Source organism: Ascaphus truei, chromosome 1 (assembly GCF_040206685.1).
Source record: "Ascaphus truei isolate aAscTru1 chromosome 1, aAscTru1.hap1, whole genome shotgun sequence".
NCBI classification, from domain to species: Eukaryota; Metazoa; Chordata; class Amphibia; order Anura; family Ascaphidae; genus Ascaphus; species Ascaphus truei.
Genome location: NC_134483.1, coordinates 68,406,479 through 68,422,518, shown reverse-complemented (window position 1 = coordinate 68,422,518; position 16,040 = coordinate 68,406,479). Strand labels below are relative to the sequence as shown.

Here is a 16,040-nt window from a genome sequence, read left to right as displayed (position 1 = left end):
ATGTATGCAGCTAAATTCTATATATCAATCTTTTGGTGTGGAGGGGAACAAGAGCCATGGAAGGGCAGCTCAGCTAAACCTTACAACCACGCAGTAAGACTGGGGGGGTTAAGAGGAGGCGGTCACGTGACGCTGGCCGGGGCGGCGTTCTGAGGCAGCGCTGATGTGTTGCCCCGCGCACGCCTCCTACAGCAGCAGTGTGTATATCTATGGGAGGCGGGCTGGATGAGTTTAGAGCAAGGCGCACACCGGCTGCTTCTCTTCTTCCTTCTCATGCACAGCGGGGCGGAGCCGCCTCTCTTCTTCCTACTCTGTGTGGCTGCAGCTGCGGCCCTGGGCGGAGGAAGAGAGGCTCCGAGGCGTGTGCAGGGGGGAAGGAGGAAGAGGAGAGAGGGGGTCAGTCCAAAGCAACTCCAGACCTGAGAACACTTACAGGGGTTTTATTATTCAGCCAGCAGCAGCAGTGACCCGGCCGAGCACAGGAACAGGGCACCTCACCCTCCCACCCAGCCAACTGCAAGGCTCAGCCTCACACTATATGAGTCCATGGATTATATGGTATGTGCTCTGCTCTCTCTGCATCTGCCTCTGCTTCCCACACACCCCTCTGTCACAATGGGTATGCTCAGTGTTCCTGACCATAGCTTGCTTTTGCATTCACCTCTTCTTTTGGATCTCCCAGTGGGAGGAAGCCGGTATTTCATGCTCTTATCAGATTGCCCAGGCCATTTGCTTGCTATTAGATGCCTAAAGATATGTCACGGGCCACTGGTTGGGGAATGCAGCCCCATAAACCCATGCTTCAGTGCTCTGATCTGCAGCCCGGGGCAGGAGCAGTGCTCAGGCCGGGTGATTTGCTATGCAATAGCAGTCATAATGATTGGGTAATGAAGGCTGTGCCTGTACCAGTGTCACAGGTGACTGTGTGCTGAGAACTTGGCTGGTGAACTCCTGCACAAAAACACATCATGCATCACTCGTCTTATTGCCCTGAACATGACTTGTCCCAAAACGACTTCATAATAAATTCCTTTTTTGTTTTTAAATACGTTTGACTGTAGTACATTTAGGTATATTTGTGCTGGAGTACTTTTAGTTTTCGTGTATACCTCATAATAAATGGAAGTAACAGTAATATCATTTCTATTTGTTTAGTGTGCATCTCATGCTGTGTAAAGTTGATGTGACAATAGTGACTTCTCTAAACTTGATTTTTTTTAAATTTGAGTTCTCAGAATTAAGACACTCGATACAAAAAATGAAGCATTTGTAAGATTTGCATTGATATTGCCTTTTATTATTGATATTGCCTTTATTCTTAGGGATTTTGTCTTCTGAAGTGCAGTTAATGTTACTTTGGCTTTCTGGTGAATAGTACTGTTTTGTTAAAAATATATTTGTGGTTTAGGGTAACAGTTTGCGTTTGTATGTATATCTTTATTTGAATAGCTCCGTCCATGTAGATAGCTCTTTTCAGCTGTAACACATGTGACCTAATAGGAATAAGCGCTTATTACATAAAGGTAACATTAGCAAGAGGAGTCACTGCCCCAAAGAGTTTACTAAGTGGTAAGTAGGGAGAATATACAGAGACTATAAGGGAGGTGTTATGGTTAGTGCATATATGTATAGTATCATCCACCAGAGCTACCCAAATGCTTCATTAAAGAGGTGTGTTTGTTTAAGAGGTTTCCTATGGACAGTCTAAATGTTGGTACCTGACCAAGCTTTATATTGCTCCCTGATTTAAGCTCATCCACAATGTATGTATTATGTGTTCACACACACACGATATCATGGGTTACATAAGTTCTGGACTGCAGGTGTTTTGTATTAAGTAGCATGTGCTTTGTAACAGGTGTTGCATATATTGTATACTGTATAAAGAGCACAATAATGCATTTCATTTTTCACATAAGTAAACATTAAGGAGCAACTTAAAAGTACTACAAAAACACAAGATGGTGCGCACAGAGGGTCACCAAAGCCCGTAGTAGCTGCACTCACGGTAGGCCAACATGGGGTAGATATATGGCCGCAGTTAAAGCTAAAACAAGCTAACCCTACAAATAGGGTAGACCTCTGATAGGTCACACAAGAATTGGCATTAGGCTTACTGACGTCAGTGGGAGCGGTAACAGAGACTTCCTGTCCGCCACCCACGCTCACTGATCAAACTTTGCATTCAATCTCCTACGTTTGGAGCTGTACGGTATACAGATGGAACTTGTCTGTATACTTAGGAAGGGGATTTGAAGGCGCTCTAAGTGCCGAGGGAGTTTATGACCATCTACTGATTTACTAACAGCGCAGTATAAGGCCGTGCTTATAGTGCCGGCGACGCGAATTCGGCCCAAAACAAAAGCATTGCCCCCGCCGCGTGCGCTTATAGTGCACGCGACGGAACGATGTCGCCGTCGTGAAAATTAGCTGCTCTCCATGTAAGGAATATACAGCCAGATGGCTTATGAAGTGGGACCTATTTAGGTTTCCTGGGCATAAGACGTTGTCACTAGAGACATCTTGACAGACAATACTAGTCTGTCAACCTGTCTGACTCGCGGCTCTGCAACAACTACACACCCAGTTCATATATTGGTTAACCATCAGTGTAGCTGTGCTGTGTACTAACACAGGCAGGGTATGCGCTCTTGGGACACCAATCAGGGCGCATAGTATTTTTACTTACCTGCTTTATTACTGCGGCACCACCTTTACGCAGTATTACAACTATAGGTTTCCTTATGTCAATAGAGACATCCTGGCAGACGCGTGCAGTCTGCCTTTTTGTCCAGACATAAAACAAATAGATTGCATCAATCTGCTTAGGTGGGCTATGATATCCTTATAGGTTTGTCGCTCACATTCATCATCCCGTATTTCTGTCACTCATCAACCACATATTGGTGGGTTGGTGTGACTGAGAGGTCTCAGTGTGGTTTATTACCCTTTATTCCACTACATAACCACCCCCCCCTTTTTTTTTTTAAATATTGCGCTTATTGTTCAGGTACACTCATACTGAGGTTTATTCACTGATCTGTATTTTAATTGAGGATTCCTCCTAATAAAATTTATTTTAAATGTATTCATCACAATTAGTTTAGTATACTTACCTTCATCTTCAGGCCTTTGGTTTCATAATATCAGTTCACTAGCCATTATAGAGTGATCTCAACATAGGGGTTCTTTTCTTTAGTTCAGCAGGTCACACAAGAACACAGGAAAAATAAAATAAAGTTTTAGATCAATAAGTTAAAAATCAACGAAACACGTGATTAATAATATACAGTGAAAATACTAACATCCCCGGGCGCAAGAAGGAGGCAGCAGGTGTACGAGAATGTAAACACTGTAGATACAGTGTAATCACACAGGTACAATTGCCCACTAGATTGATCAGTGAGACCAAAAACAAACCACAGTAAAATCAGCTTGTTTGCTGCATATAAGGTAACAGTGTGTCTACAAAATAGGTAAAGTGTGCAGTTGCTTGTAATGGGGTTACCATATGACCTGGTCGTATGGTTACTCCATTACAAGCCACTGCACCCTTTACCTATTTTGTAGACACTGATAGGTTACTGTGGTTTGTTTTTGGTCTCACTGATCAATCTAGTGGGCAATTGTACCCGTGTGATTACACTGTATCTATGGTGTTTACCTTTCCTGCACCTGCCTCCTTCTTGCGGCCGGGGATTTTAGTATTATTTTAGTACTATTAAAACTTTTTTATTTTATTTTTCCTGTGTTCTTGTGTGACCTATTTGTGGTCTACCCTATTTGGATGGTTAGCTTGTTCTAGCCTTAACTGCGGCCATATATCTACCGCTATGTTGGCCTACCGCGAGTGCAGCTACTAGGGGCTTTGGTGACCCTCTGTGGTTACCATCTTGTGTTTTTGTAGGTCTTTGGTTCTCCCTCCCCTACGCACTGGGTACCCCTGTCTGTATTCATTTGCGGTGAGCGATGTGTTTATTTGTGTTGTCTGCAACTTTAAAAGTATCCTGGTTTAAATTTGCTAAAGTTAACATCACTGTGGGAACTCTTTATTTGACACTCTCACCTCACCAACCTAACCAGGAATCTGGTGAGAAGGTAATGTCAAAACAGAAATTAAGTCAACTTTAGTAGTAGAATAGCAAGTAGAAAATTAAAGCAGGTACAAACCTGGTTTTAAGGATATTTACATAATCTCATGGATTCAACAAGGTATGTGCAATATTCCTTGCACACACAATGTAAGGATATTTACATAATTTTGGGTTAGCAAACATTGTTGTTGGAGAGTAAAATCACTTACCTATGAATTAACTTGACACTTTGTATGGTTTGCAGCTCCTGTGCTATGTATAAATATATAGATATAAATGTTCAGTTTGGCTAATATCTATTGTCTTAACATGTTTATTTTTATGGGCTTCGAACCATGGTTAATTACAAATGATGGATTTACTAATGCAGTAGTAGTTTGGTAACTAGTTAGAACTTTGTTTCAACCCTTTACTTGGGACATACAAACCAGACCACATTTTAGGAATAACAAATGAATGCACAACTTTGATCTTAAATGTCAATGTGGGATTGGCTGTTTGTCTGTTACAAATGGCTTGGTTAGGGTGTACTAAGAAGAGGGATGCGAAACACTGGGTTACAATGGGAGGATGTGATGACAAAGTCAGCAATTGTAAATATTGGAGATCTTGGTGCCTTTCATGGGAAGGACCAGTGTTTTAGTAAACAGCCTGGGGCCCCACATCTGATTTATCTTGTGGCCTTCAACATAATAATAATAATAGCATGTTCTTGTATAGCGCTGCTAGTTTTACGTAGTGCTTTAGAGACATGTTTGCAGGCGCAGGTCCCTACCCTGTAGAGCTTACAATCTGTTTTTTTTTTTTTTTTTTTTTTTTTTTTATGATGGGATAACGGGAAGCAATACAATAGATGGACAAGGGCCCTTCGGTTTTTCATTCAATAGGAATTTTTATTGTGCCATAGACACACACAAAGTTTTGGCCTACTGGCCTTTCTCAAGTGAAGTGGCCGAAACGCTGTGTGTTTTCTATGGCACAATAAAAATGTGTCCGCAGTGTTAATCTATTGCATTGGATGCATTGGTTGATTCACAGGTCTCACCTGAGAACTAAGGAGCACCTGTAACTGTATCAGAATTAGTTTCTTTTGGTGTGCAGCAAATCACCAGATTTTTTTGCATAACAGGAAGCAATGCACTTGGAATGATTACACTCTGGAATACTGTACAATATGTGCTCGTGGCTGTGTACTGTAGTTCACTATTGGTGACATTATAAATGTCGTGGCTGTGTATTCCTCTCAAACATTTTCTTCTTTAGAATGGGTCCTTGACAGTTGTCTGGTGAATAATACTAGTGACCCAAGCTGTGGCAACCATTCCTCTGATCTAGGAACAAAATCATTGCTCTGTGTTCTTGCTCTGTTTCTAATAATCAAGCATTGATTTCTTTCAAGGTGTAAGTTATGTATGTATCTGTTATTGTTTTCATGTTGCTCTGCTGCATGATGAGTTTGAGTTGTATTGCTCATGACTGGCTGTTTGGACATTATCCTAGTTGAAGGTCCTTTAGCATTTCAGGGAAACCAACTAGGCAGATAAACATCATAATAATTTGTCTTGTATAGCGCTGACTGTGTATACAGTGCTGTATGTCAAAATTTTAGCAGACACAAGTCCCTGCCCGGTAGAGCTTACAATTTATTGTTTGATGCATGAGGCACAGGGAGATAAAGTAACTTGCATCAAGGAGCCCACACAGGATCCCCTGCTTCAAACTATGTCCTTGTTTCACTCCGTGCCTTTACTGAGTCACTCCTTCAGCCCTTGGTAATCATCACTTTGAATAGCCTCCATACTGTTGGTGTATGTTGGCGTATATATTAGTAGGAACCAAATGGATTTACTAGTATTTATGATTAAAAAAAAGGTTGAGGTGCCAATAAAAAGCAGCAACGCTGAGCTAGTTAGTGAGTGATTTTCTGTAATGCTGAGCTTTGATTATGCCTCAAGGTACGTCCTGACATTTAAAAAAATAACCACAATTGGTAGTTTTTAAAGCATGGTAACATTATAATATTGGCTAATGTATATACAAACAGGGAGATGCAACGGTCCTTAAGTAATATTTTTGATCTCAGATATCATCATAGTTTTAAACATCACTAGCATCTTAAGTTTGTTTCAATCATTTGTTCACTGTTAAGTGGCATTTGAGCTCTTAAGTGTTTTATACATGCATAGACTGTTGTTCTGTTTGTGGTTTGGCTCTTGGTATAATTAAAAAAAATCTGTAAAATTCAATCCCCTATACTTTTGTAAATAAAATGTATGTTCTTTCCTTTTGAAAGGAGATCCCTTTACATTCCTTCAAGCCCTTCCTAATCTTGAAGAAAACCCATGTTCCCTGGGATAGAACAGCATGGCGGTCAGATAAAGACCCAATTCCATTGAGTCTTTTGGTGAGCCAATAAACCGAGTGAGACAAGCAACCATAGAATCCCTTTTATACAGCTACAATCCTTTTAAACTAAAATAGTTTACAACATGAGAATGCTTTGGGGGAGAAAATTAGCATTGTACCCTTGGCCATATAATACGTTTAGGTTCAAATTGGTTTTGGCCAAGTTTGCAATTTTGTTATGAGCCTAAGCACATAAATAACATTAGTAAATATTTTACATAGTTCACTGCTTTAAATAAAAAAAAACATTCCAAATGAGGTATTTCTTTTCTTTTCGTAGCATTGAAGCAGGGGGTCTCCAGGAGCTGAACCTCATTAATTTCAGCTCCGGGGACCCCTGCTTCCTGAGATACAGACCACCGTAGAGGAGGCCGGTATATCGGTGCTGTTTGAAGCTCCAGCATCATGGGGGCCAATAGGAAGCCGCACCGGATGACATCGTGGCTCCGTATCGTCCCAAAGGACGTTTGAAGCTGGCATTACGCGATCTCCGCAATACTCAGACGGAGCTGCTAAAGTGGGGGGTCCCCGAAAGTGAAATCAATGCGGTTTGACTTCGGAGACCCCCTGCTTCAAGCCTTTGTAAATTAAATAAAATAAAATAATAGACTAGTTTTGATTGCTGATTTAATTTCTGGGATTATATGCTACAATATATAGGACCTTTCCTTCTAAATGCGCTGTCTCAGGACATCATGCCTGCTTGTACGCTATGGATCACTGGTCTGGTAACTTTTTCATTGAAATAATTGATGCGCCCATTATCAGGTGTCTTAAAAATCTCCGCAAATATTCGACACTTCCAGCCCTGATAGACAAAGGTCAAAGCTAATGACATGCTTGGGAACAGGTGCATGGTGCTGTTTATAGAAAGGATTTCTGTGGCAACCAGTTCAGAAATAAGATAATACATTGCCTACAATTACTAATTTTGTAGTTTTTTTCAATCAGATGGCATCAGCCTGGTACCTATTGCTTTATAGAACCAAGTCAAATAAAACTAAGTAATGATTTATGCAATACAGGTATAAGCATTGCTTTCCCCTGTAATAAGTGGCTGATTGCGTAAATAATTCCTTCAGCTGTGAAAAAAGAAATCCTGCAAACACATTGCACACCTATTTCCTGTATCATTTTTTTAATGTATTGTTGGGTAATAATTTTCCATCCCTGACAAAGCTGTCCTTATTCAGTGTTCGGTTTCCAGGTACAGGATGTGTTAGAACCTCATAGAAGCAATTCACAGGCATTCTTTGTTTCTACTACTAAAGAGTATTCATGCATATGGTCTAAAGCAGAGGTGCGAAAACTTTTGCTCCTGCACCCCCCTGCCTCTTGTACCCCGTTGCTCACGCCTCCCCCCTCCCCCCTTCGCTCAGTGCGGCGTCAAATGACGCATGGGGTCATGTGATGTCAACGTTAAATAACGCTGCGTTGCTATGCAACGCTTGTGACGTCACGTCGCATGACCCCGCTGCGTCATTTGTCATGGTGACACTTCTAGACGCCGACTGAAGCAAGGTAAGTTGAGGTTCCAGAAGCCTCACACGATCCCCCGGCATTGAATTTTAATGCCTTGGGGAAGAGCACGGCGCCTCTGCAACCGCCTATGCCCCCCCTACAACCGCCTATGCCCCCCCAGCCCCCAGAAAAATCTCGCGCACCCATTGTCTAAAGCAGGGGTCTTAACCTTTTGTACCTTAATCACCCCTAAGGCCTCGGACATGGTCAAAAAGACCGTGCTGAGGCGCGCTGAGGGGAAACATCCCTATCAGCGCGGCTTTAGACGGCGCTTGCGGAGGCGTGTGGAAATGCAGGAGACAGGCAAATTAAAATTTTGCCGCTCATGCAAGTGCAGGGCCGGTCACGTGACTGCCAGAAGCCAATGGCAATCCGTGACGTTGGTGACGTGGCGCGCTAGCCCCGCCTCCCGATCCGCCTCCCACCCGGCACACAAGCGCGCTCGCTGACGCTCATGCAGGGACAAGAAAAATCTCCTGCGTGAGCAGGAGAGCATGAGCGTCAGCGCTGCCCAGCGCCGCTCCCTGCACCATGTCCCAGGCCTAAGGGACCATCAAGGTCCCCAACCGCCCCATACCAATCATTTTATATATGACGTGCCGGTACCATTTCAATATTTTGATTTCATATGCCAGCAAAAGGAATCGGGACGTACTCGACATGGGTACAAAGCAAAAATACCAGTAGCTAGATAAAAATGTAATTTTCCTGTATTAATAAACCAAGCATATTGTTTATATCCAAAATAATGATAGATATGAATAAATATTATATTAAATTTCCATTAACAATTCACACTCATAAGACCAGGCAAGAGAAGTTACAGAGGCCTCGTGCGTGCTCCCTGGCATTGAAATTAAATGCCTCGGGGAAGAGCGCAGGGCCTTTAAGCGCCACGCCCCCTGCCAGAAAATCTGGCGCGCCCCTCAGTTTGCGCACCCCTGTTGTAGCTCTAAAAACGCTTCACAGGGCCGCTGTAAACAGCAGAGTTCAACCACGCCAGTATCTGGACTGAAAAGTTTAGTATAGGGCCCTCTCTTTTTAGTAAGTACGTGTAACTAACAGAGGCGGGAAATAATGGGTGGATCCCTATCGACCACACATTTATGTGGCGGGAGATAAAGAAGCTTTTACTCAATGTATCAGCCACGTGTTATTTTAACAGAATAAAAGTAATGAAATGTTACAAATAAAGAATGGAAATGAATGTTTGTCTCGCGTTTTAGATCATCTATCTATATATATATAATCGAATGGTTAGTGCTATCTGCGGTGAATCTGATTGGTCCTCAGCCTCTGGCCAATCAGATTGGTGGGTCTGACGTCACCCAACTGCCACTCTCTTCCCCCTCGGCCACACACACACACACACCTCCCTCCCTCCGCTCACCTCTCCCTCCCTCCCTCCGCTCACCTCTCCCTCCCTCCCTCCCTCCGCTCACCTCTCCCTCCCGGCGCTCCGCTCATCTCCTTCCCCGGCGGGGGAACAGGCAGTGGCCAGGCAGGCTGCCTCGCGGCGCCTCAGATGGCGGCGCCCGGAAGGACCCCCTTCCTCCTTCGCGGCGCCTAAGATGGCGGCGCCCGGAAGGACCCCCTTCCTCCCTCGCGGCGCCGAGTGAGAGGATGGCGGCGCCCGGAAGTAGAGGTAGGTGTCGCGTGTGTGTCGCTCTAGGTGACGTGTGTGTGTGTGACACTGTGTGTGTGTGTGACACTGTGTGTGTGTGACACTGTGTGTGTGTGTGTGACACTGTGTGTGTGTGACACTGTGTGTGTGTGACACTGTGTGTGTGTGTGACACTGTGTGTGTGTGTGTGTGTGTGTGTGACACTGTGTGTGTGTGTGTGTGTGTGTGTGACACTGTGTGTGTGTGTGTGACACTGTGTGTGTGTCACTGTGTGCGTGTGTGTGACACTGTGTGTGTGTGTTGCCCCCCCCTGCTTTTCACGCCCCCGCCCTGCCTTTCACGCCCCCCCCTGCCTTTCACGTCTCCCCCTGCCTTTCACGTCTCCCCCTGCCTTTCACGTCCCCCCTCCTGCCTTTCACGTCCCCCTCCTGCCTTTCACGCCCCCCCTGCCTTTCACGCCCCCCCTGCCTTTCACGTCCCCCCTGCCTTTCACGCCCCCCCTGCCTTTCACGCCCCCCCTGCCTTTCACGCCCCCCTGCCTTTCACGCCCCCCCCTGCCTTTCACGCCCCCCCCCTGCCTTTCACGCCCCCGCCCCCCCTGCCTTTCACGCCCCCGCCCCCCCTGCCTTTCACGCCCCCGCCCCCCTGCCTTTCACGCCCCCGCCCCCCCTGCCTTTCACGCCCCCGCCCCCCCTGCCTTTCACGCTCCCCCCCTGCCTTTCACGCCCCCCCCTGCCTTTCACGCCCCCCCCTGCCTTTCACGCCCCCTCCCCCCTGCTTTTCACGCCCCCGCCCCCCCTGCCTTTCACGCCCCCGCCCCCCCTGCCTTTCACGCCCCCGCCCCCCCTGCCTTTCACGCCCCCGCCCCCCCTGCCTTTCACGCCCCCGCCCCCCCTGCCTTTCACGCCCCCGCCCCCCCTGCCTTTCACGCCCCCGCCCCCCCTGCCTTTCACGCCCCCGCCCCCCCTGCCTTTCACGCCCCCGCCCCCCCTGCCTTTCACGCCCCCGCCCCCCCTGCCTTTCACGCCCCCGCCGCCCCTGCCTTTCACGCCCCCGCCCCCCCTGCCTTTCACGCCCCCCCCTGCCTTTCACGCCCCCCCCTGCCTTTCACGCCCCCCCCTGCCTTTCACGCCCCCCCCTGCCTTTCACGCCCCCCCCTGCCTTTCACGCCCCCCCTGCCTTTCACGCCCCCCCCTGCCTTTCACGCCCCCCCCTGCCTTTCACGCCCCCCCCTGCCTTTCACGCCCCCCCCTGCCTTTCACGCCCCCCCCTGCCTTTCACGCCCCCCCCCTGCCTTTCACGCCCCCCCCTGCCTTTCACGCCCCCCCCTGCCTTTCACGCCCCCCCCTGCCTTTCACGCCCCCCCCTGCCTTTCACGCCCCCCCCTGCCTTTCACGCCCCCCCCTGCCTTTCACGCCCCCCCCTGCCTTTCACGCCCCCCCCTGCCTTTCACGCCCCCCCCTGCCTTTCACGCCCCCCCCTGCCTTTCACGCCCCCCCCTGCCTTTCACGCCCCCCCTGCCTTTCACGCCCCCCTGCCTTTCACGCCCCCCCCCTGCCTTTCACGCCCCCCCCCTGCCTTTCACGCCCCCCTGCCTTTCACGCCCCCCTGCCTTTCACGCCCCCCTGCCTTTCACGCCCCCCCTGCCTTTCACGCCCCCCCCTGCCTTTCACGCCCCCCCCCTGCCTTTCACGCCCCCCCCTGCCTTTCACGCCCCCCCTGCCTTTCACGCCCCCCCCCCTGCCTTTCACGCCCCCCCCTGCCTTTCACGCCCCCCCCTGCCTTTCACGCCCCCTCCCTGCCTTTCACGCCCCCTGCCTTTCACGCCCCCTGCTTTTCACCCCCCCTGCTTTTCACCCCCCCCTGCTTTTCACGCCCCCCCCTGCCTTTCACGCCCCCCCCTGCCTTTCACGCCCCCCCCTGCCTTTCACGCCCCCCCTGCCTTTCACGCCCCCCCTGCCTTTCACGCCCCCCCCTGCCTTTCACGCCCCCCCCTGCCTTTCACGCCCCCCCTGCCTTTCACGCCCCCCCTGCCTTTCACGCCCCCCCCTGCCTTTCACGCCCCCCCCTGCCTTTCACGCCCCCCCCTGCCTTTCACGCCCCCCCCTGCCTTTCACGCCCCCCCCTGCCTTTCACGCCCCCCCCTGCCTTTCACGCCCCCCCCTGCCTTTCACGCCCCCCCCTGCCTTTCACGCCCCCCCCTGCCTTTCACGCCCCCCCCTGCCTTTCACGCCCCCCCCTGCCTTTCACGCCCCCCCCTGCCTTTCACGCCCCCCCTGCCTTTCACGCCCCCCCTGCCTTTCACGCCCCCCCTGCCTTTCACGCCCCCCCTGCCTTTCACGCCCCCCTGCCTTTCACGCCCCCCCTGCCTTTCACGCCCCCCCTGCCTTTCACGCCCCCCCTGCCTTTCACGCCCCCCCTGCCTTTCACGCCCCCCCTGCCTTTCACGCCCCCCCTGCCTTTCACGCCCCCCGCCTGCTTTTCACGCCCCCCCTGCTTTTCACGCCCCCCCCTGCCTTTCACGCCCCCCCCGCCTTTCACGCCCCCGCCCCCTGCCTTTCACGCCCCCGCCCCCCTGCCTTTCACGCCCCCGCCCCCCCTGCCTTTCACGCCCCCGCCCCCCCTGCCTTTCACGCCCCCGCCCCCCTGCCTTTCACGCCCCCGCCCCCCTGCCTTTCACGCCCCCGCCCCCCTGCCTTTCACGCCCCCGCCCCCCCTGCCTTTTACGCCCCCGCCCCCCCTGCCTTTCACGCCCCGCCCCCCCTGCCTTTCACGCCCCCCCTGCCTTTCACGCCCCCCTGCCTTTCACGCCCCCCCCGCCTTTCACGCCCCCCCCCGCCTTTCACGCCCCCCCGCCTTTCACGCCCCCCCCGCCTTTCACGCCCCCCCCGCCTTTCACGCCCCCCCCGCCTTTCACGCCCCCCCCGCCTTTCACGCCCCCCCCTGCCTTTCACGCCCCCCCTGCCTTTCACGCCCCCCCTGCCTTTCACGCCCCCCCCTGCCTTTCACGCCCCCCCCTGCCTTTCACGCCCCCCCTGCCTTTCACGCCCCCCCTGCCTTTCACGCCCCCCCTGCCTTTCACGCCCCCCCTGCCTTTCACGCCCCCCCCTGCCTTTCACGCCCCCCCCTGCCTTTCACGCCCCCCCCTGCCTTTCACGCCCCCCCCTGCCTTTCACGCCCCCCCCCTGCCTTTCACGCCCCCCCTGCCTTTCACGCCCCCCCTGCCTTTCACGCCCCCCCTGCCTTTCACGCCCCCCCCTGCCTTTCACGCCCCCCCCTGCCTTTCACGCCCCCCCTGCCTTTCACGCCCCCCCTGCCTTTCACGCCCCCCCCTGCCTTTCACGCCCCCCCCTGCCTTTCACGCCCCCCCCTGCCTTTCACGCCCCCCCCTGCCTTTCACGCCCCCCCCTGCCTTTCACGCCCCCCCCTCCTGCCTTTCACGCCCCCCCTCCCTGCCTCCGGGCAACGCCGGGTATATCAGCTAGTTGTTAATATAATTATTATTATTTTTTTTTTAAATGTTCAACAAATCCCAGCCCGTCCTCAATCACTCCCTGAACTCCCTTCAATCACTCCCTGAACTCCCCCTGGGGATGAAATCATCCCTGGTCTAAAGTAAAGCAATAACCAAATGCACTCGTACAGGTAGTCCTCACTATCCAACGTTTCACTTTACAACGAATGGCATATCCAACGCTTTACAACGCAACCCTATGGGCTGTTTTTCGACGCCTGAATGCGTTATCCGACACCTGAATGCGTTATCCGACGCTCACCGCCACTGATTAACATGGGACTCACTTTACAACGGTTTCACTATCCAACGCTACTTCCAGAACGGATTCCGTTGGATAACCGAGGACTGCCTTTACTGCATAAAAGAAGGCGGCAACATCAGCAAAAAGTCCTCACATATACATGAAAAACGTATTATGGGCAAAATATTGCAGTCCTCACAAAAAGAGCAATTTAAGAGTAACACATCCATCTTTTATTTTTTCCTCTTCCCCCCCCCCCCCTCTTGTGTACCTACAATGACTTTGTGCTGGTGTTGTTACCTTCTTTATTGCAATATTGTTGAATTATGCAGTGTGCTAACCCAGGGGAGCGCAAACTTTTGAACCTGCCTGGCCTCCCCGGGTCTCACTCTTTCCTACCTGCCAGCTGCGTCAAATGACGCTCCGGGGTCGCGTGACCCGCGGCGTCATTTGCCGCCGGTGACGTCACACGAGCTGCGTTGCCATGGAGATGCGTCTGAATCCCGGTAAGTGTTACTGTTGCAGAGGCCTCATGCGATCCCCGGCATTTAATTTAAATGCTTTGTGGAGAAGCGCGGGACTTCTGCAACCGCCCGTGCCCCTCGTTTGCGCACTGACTCACTGTTGGTGACAAGCACCCTTTAACTTTCTTTTACATTGGGGGTCTCATGTTTTCCTATAGTTTGGAAGAACCACACTGAATCAGAGTGGGAGTGGAAAGACTGCAAAACGTTTAATCTTTAGTTTATTATATTTAGATGCTTTATTCCACCTGTCTTGTTGGAAGGTTGCAAAAATGTGTTCCCTCCCCCCTGTATACCAAAGGCACAATCTTACTTGCTGTAATATAATTTGTTATAGATATACTTTTTTGTCACCTTTTACGTTGTAATTTCTATCTTGATAAAATATTTCGGAAATATCCTAAATAGTTGTGTTTTAGAGAGAAATTGCTGGAAATATATATTTCAGGGGATCTTAAAAATGGTCTGTTGGGCTGCCAGTTATGGTGCCGATTGATCATGGAGGGAAAATTCCCTTGACCTGCTAAATGAAACTGCAAATGACTTAAAAATACTTGCAGCCTCCCACAGAACTCCGAAGCTCTCGGCGATTCTCTGTGATCACCACGCAGATGCCCCCTGCCCAAGAGCAAACTGGAACCCGCCGCAGACAGCCAAGATCCACAGCCTGGAAAAGTGCCCGAATCTCTCAAAATCAGCCAAAATCAATATAAAACATCTCACAGAGCTCTGCAGTTCTCTCTCCAATCCCCTGAAAATACCCACAATCGCCCATGAACATCTGTAGCCTCCCACAAGTCTCATTTGCAAGTTCCACCTCCACATAATCCTCTGCATCACTGTGCAGACCCCCATAATGATCTGTGAATCTTTGGAGCTTCCCACAGATCTACACAACACTTTGCATCATGGAGCAGATGGGAGAGCAAGGAATGAACTGGACCGCAGATAACGCAAATCTCGAGATGGGAGCACAAGAGTTTCAAAAACTGAAGGACAAATACAGGACGTTTGATAGAGGACAATTTGAAGGCTCTAAAATGAGTGTACTGTATCTGTAAGGCACTATCGCAGACTCCGCCCCCGCCAAGGTCCAGTCGCCTAATTTGGTTCCAGGTTCTCTCCTGCCTGCAGAAGCAATCCTGCATCTGATTCGCCGACCCTCCAATTTAGGCTCGGCCCTTCCACCATGAAGTTGGCTGAGCATAAACCTTATGACTGTTGCTGGTCGCAAGCTCCCTGCCTAGTCTCATCCTGCCTTGCCTCGTTTTCATTGAACTTCTTTGCTGTCTACTATCCTCGACCCCGGCTTACTCTTGACCATTCTACTCTCTACTACCCACGACTCGGCTAAGAGGCCTCTACGATTTGTATCTCTGCTGCCCTCGACCTCAGCTTGCCTCATATGATCCCACACTCCTACCCTGACCCGGCTATCCATTGCTACAAACCTGCAAACTGGACCCAACCTCGCATCTCCATGTTGGTGTTTTCTAATCCCCACCTCGGCCTCGTGGTCCTGTCCGGTTTGTGGCGAGCATCCGTTACAGTATGCTTTATATGTTACGAATAAGTTTGATGTTTGATTTAAGGTAGTAGAAAAATTAAGATGACAAACGGCAGGGAAACTCAACAACATATTTAGAAAAAGGTGCACACAGAGATTGGGGGGTGGGAGGGGGCTGGAAATAGAGCAACCCATAAAGATCCTACAACAGCGGGGTGCAGGGTAAGAGGCGGCAGGGATTTTCTGTGGTGGAAACGGTACGGACGAGTCACAATATATATTCATATTGATTTGAAATAACACCAGATCAAAGTCCACCACAAGAAAAATCTATACGTTGAGTTAAGTTATATTTAAAATGTTTTTGGGGGAAAACAATGTCATGGGAGATACAAAATGACGAAAAGGTTAAGACGTTACACGATACGGTACAGGGAACATGGGGGAAAAACAATATATTCACTAAGCGTGTCATATCGTATGGAATGTTAAGGGGTTACATAACTTCAAAAGAAAAGGTTTTAAACTATCGAAAAACAAAAAAGACGGTGCAAAACAGGGCTACAAACAGTCATAAAATAACCCCTAATGGGAAAAAAGTGGAAT

General features: G+C 49.9%; 1 protein-coding gene across 2 annotated transcripts in view; it reads left to right on the top strand.

Moving 5' to 3' along the window:
• Nucleotides 1–309: 309 nt before the first annotated feature.
• ARL15 (ARF like GTPase 15) overlaps nucleotides 310–16,040 on the top strand; it is a 392,363-nt gene continuing 376,632 nt past the window's right edge. Inside the window, exon 1 of one of the 2 annotated variants that reach the window (XM_075589113.1) lies at nucleotides 310–558. In XM_075589113.1, the coding sequence (XP_075445228.1) occupies nucleotides 547–558 (12 nt within the window). In that variant the 5' untranslated portion in view covers nucleotides 310–546. The remainder of the gene's footprint in view (nucleotides 559–16,040) is intronic. The other variant, XM_075589115.1, reaches the window with a different exon arrangement.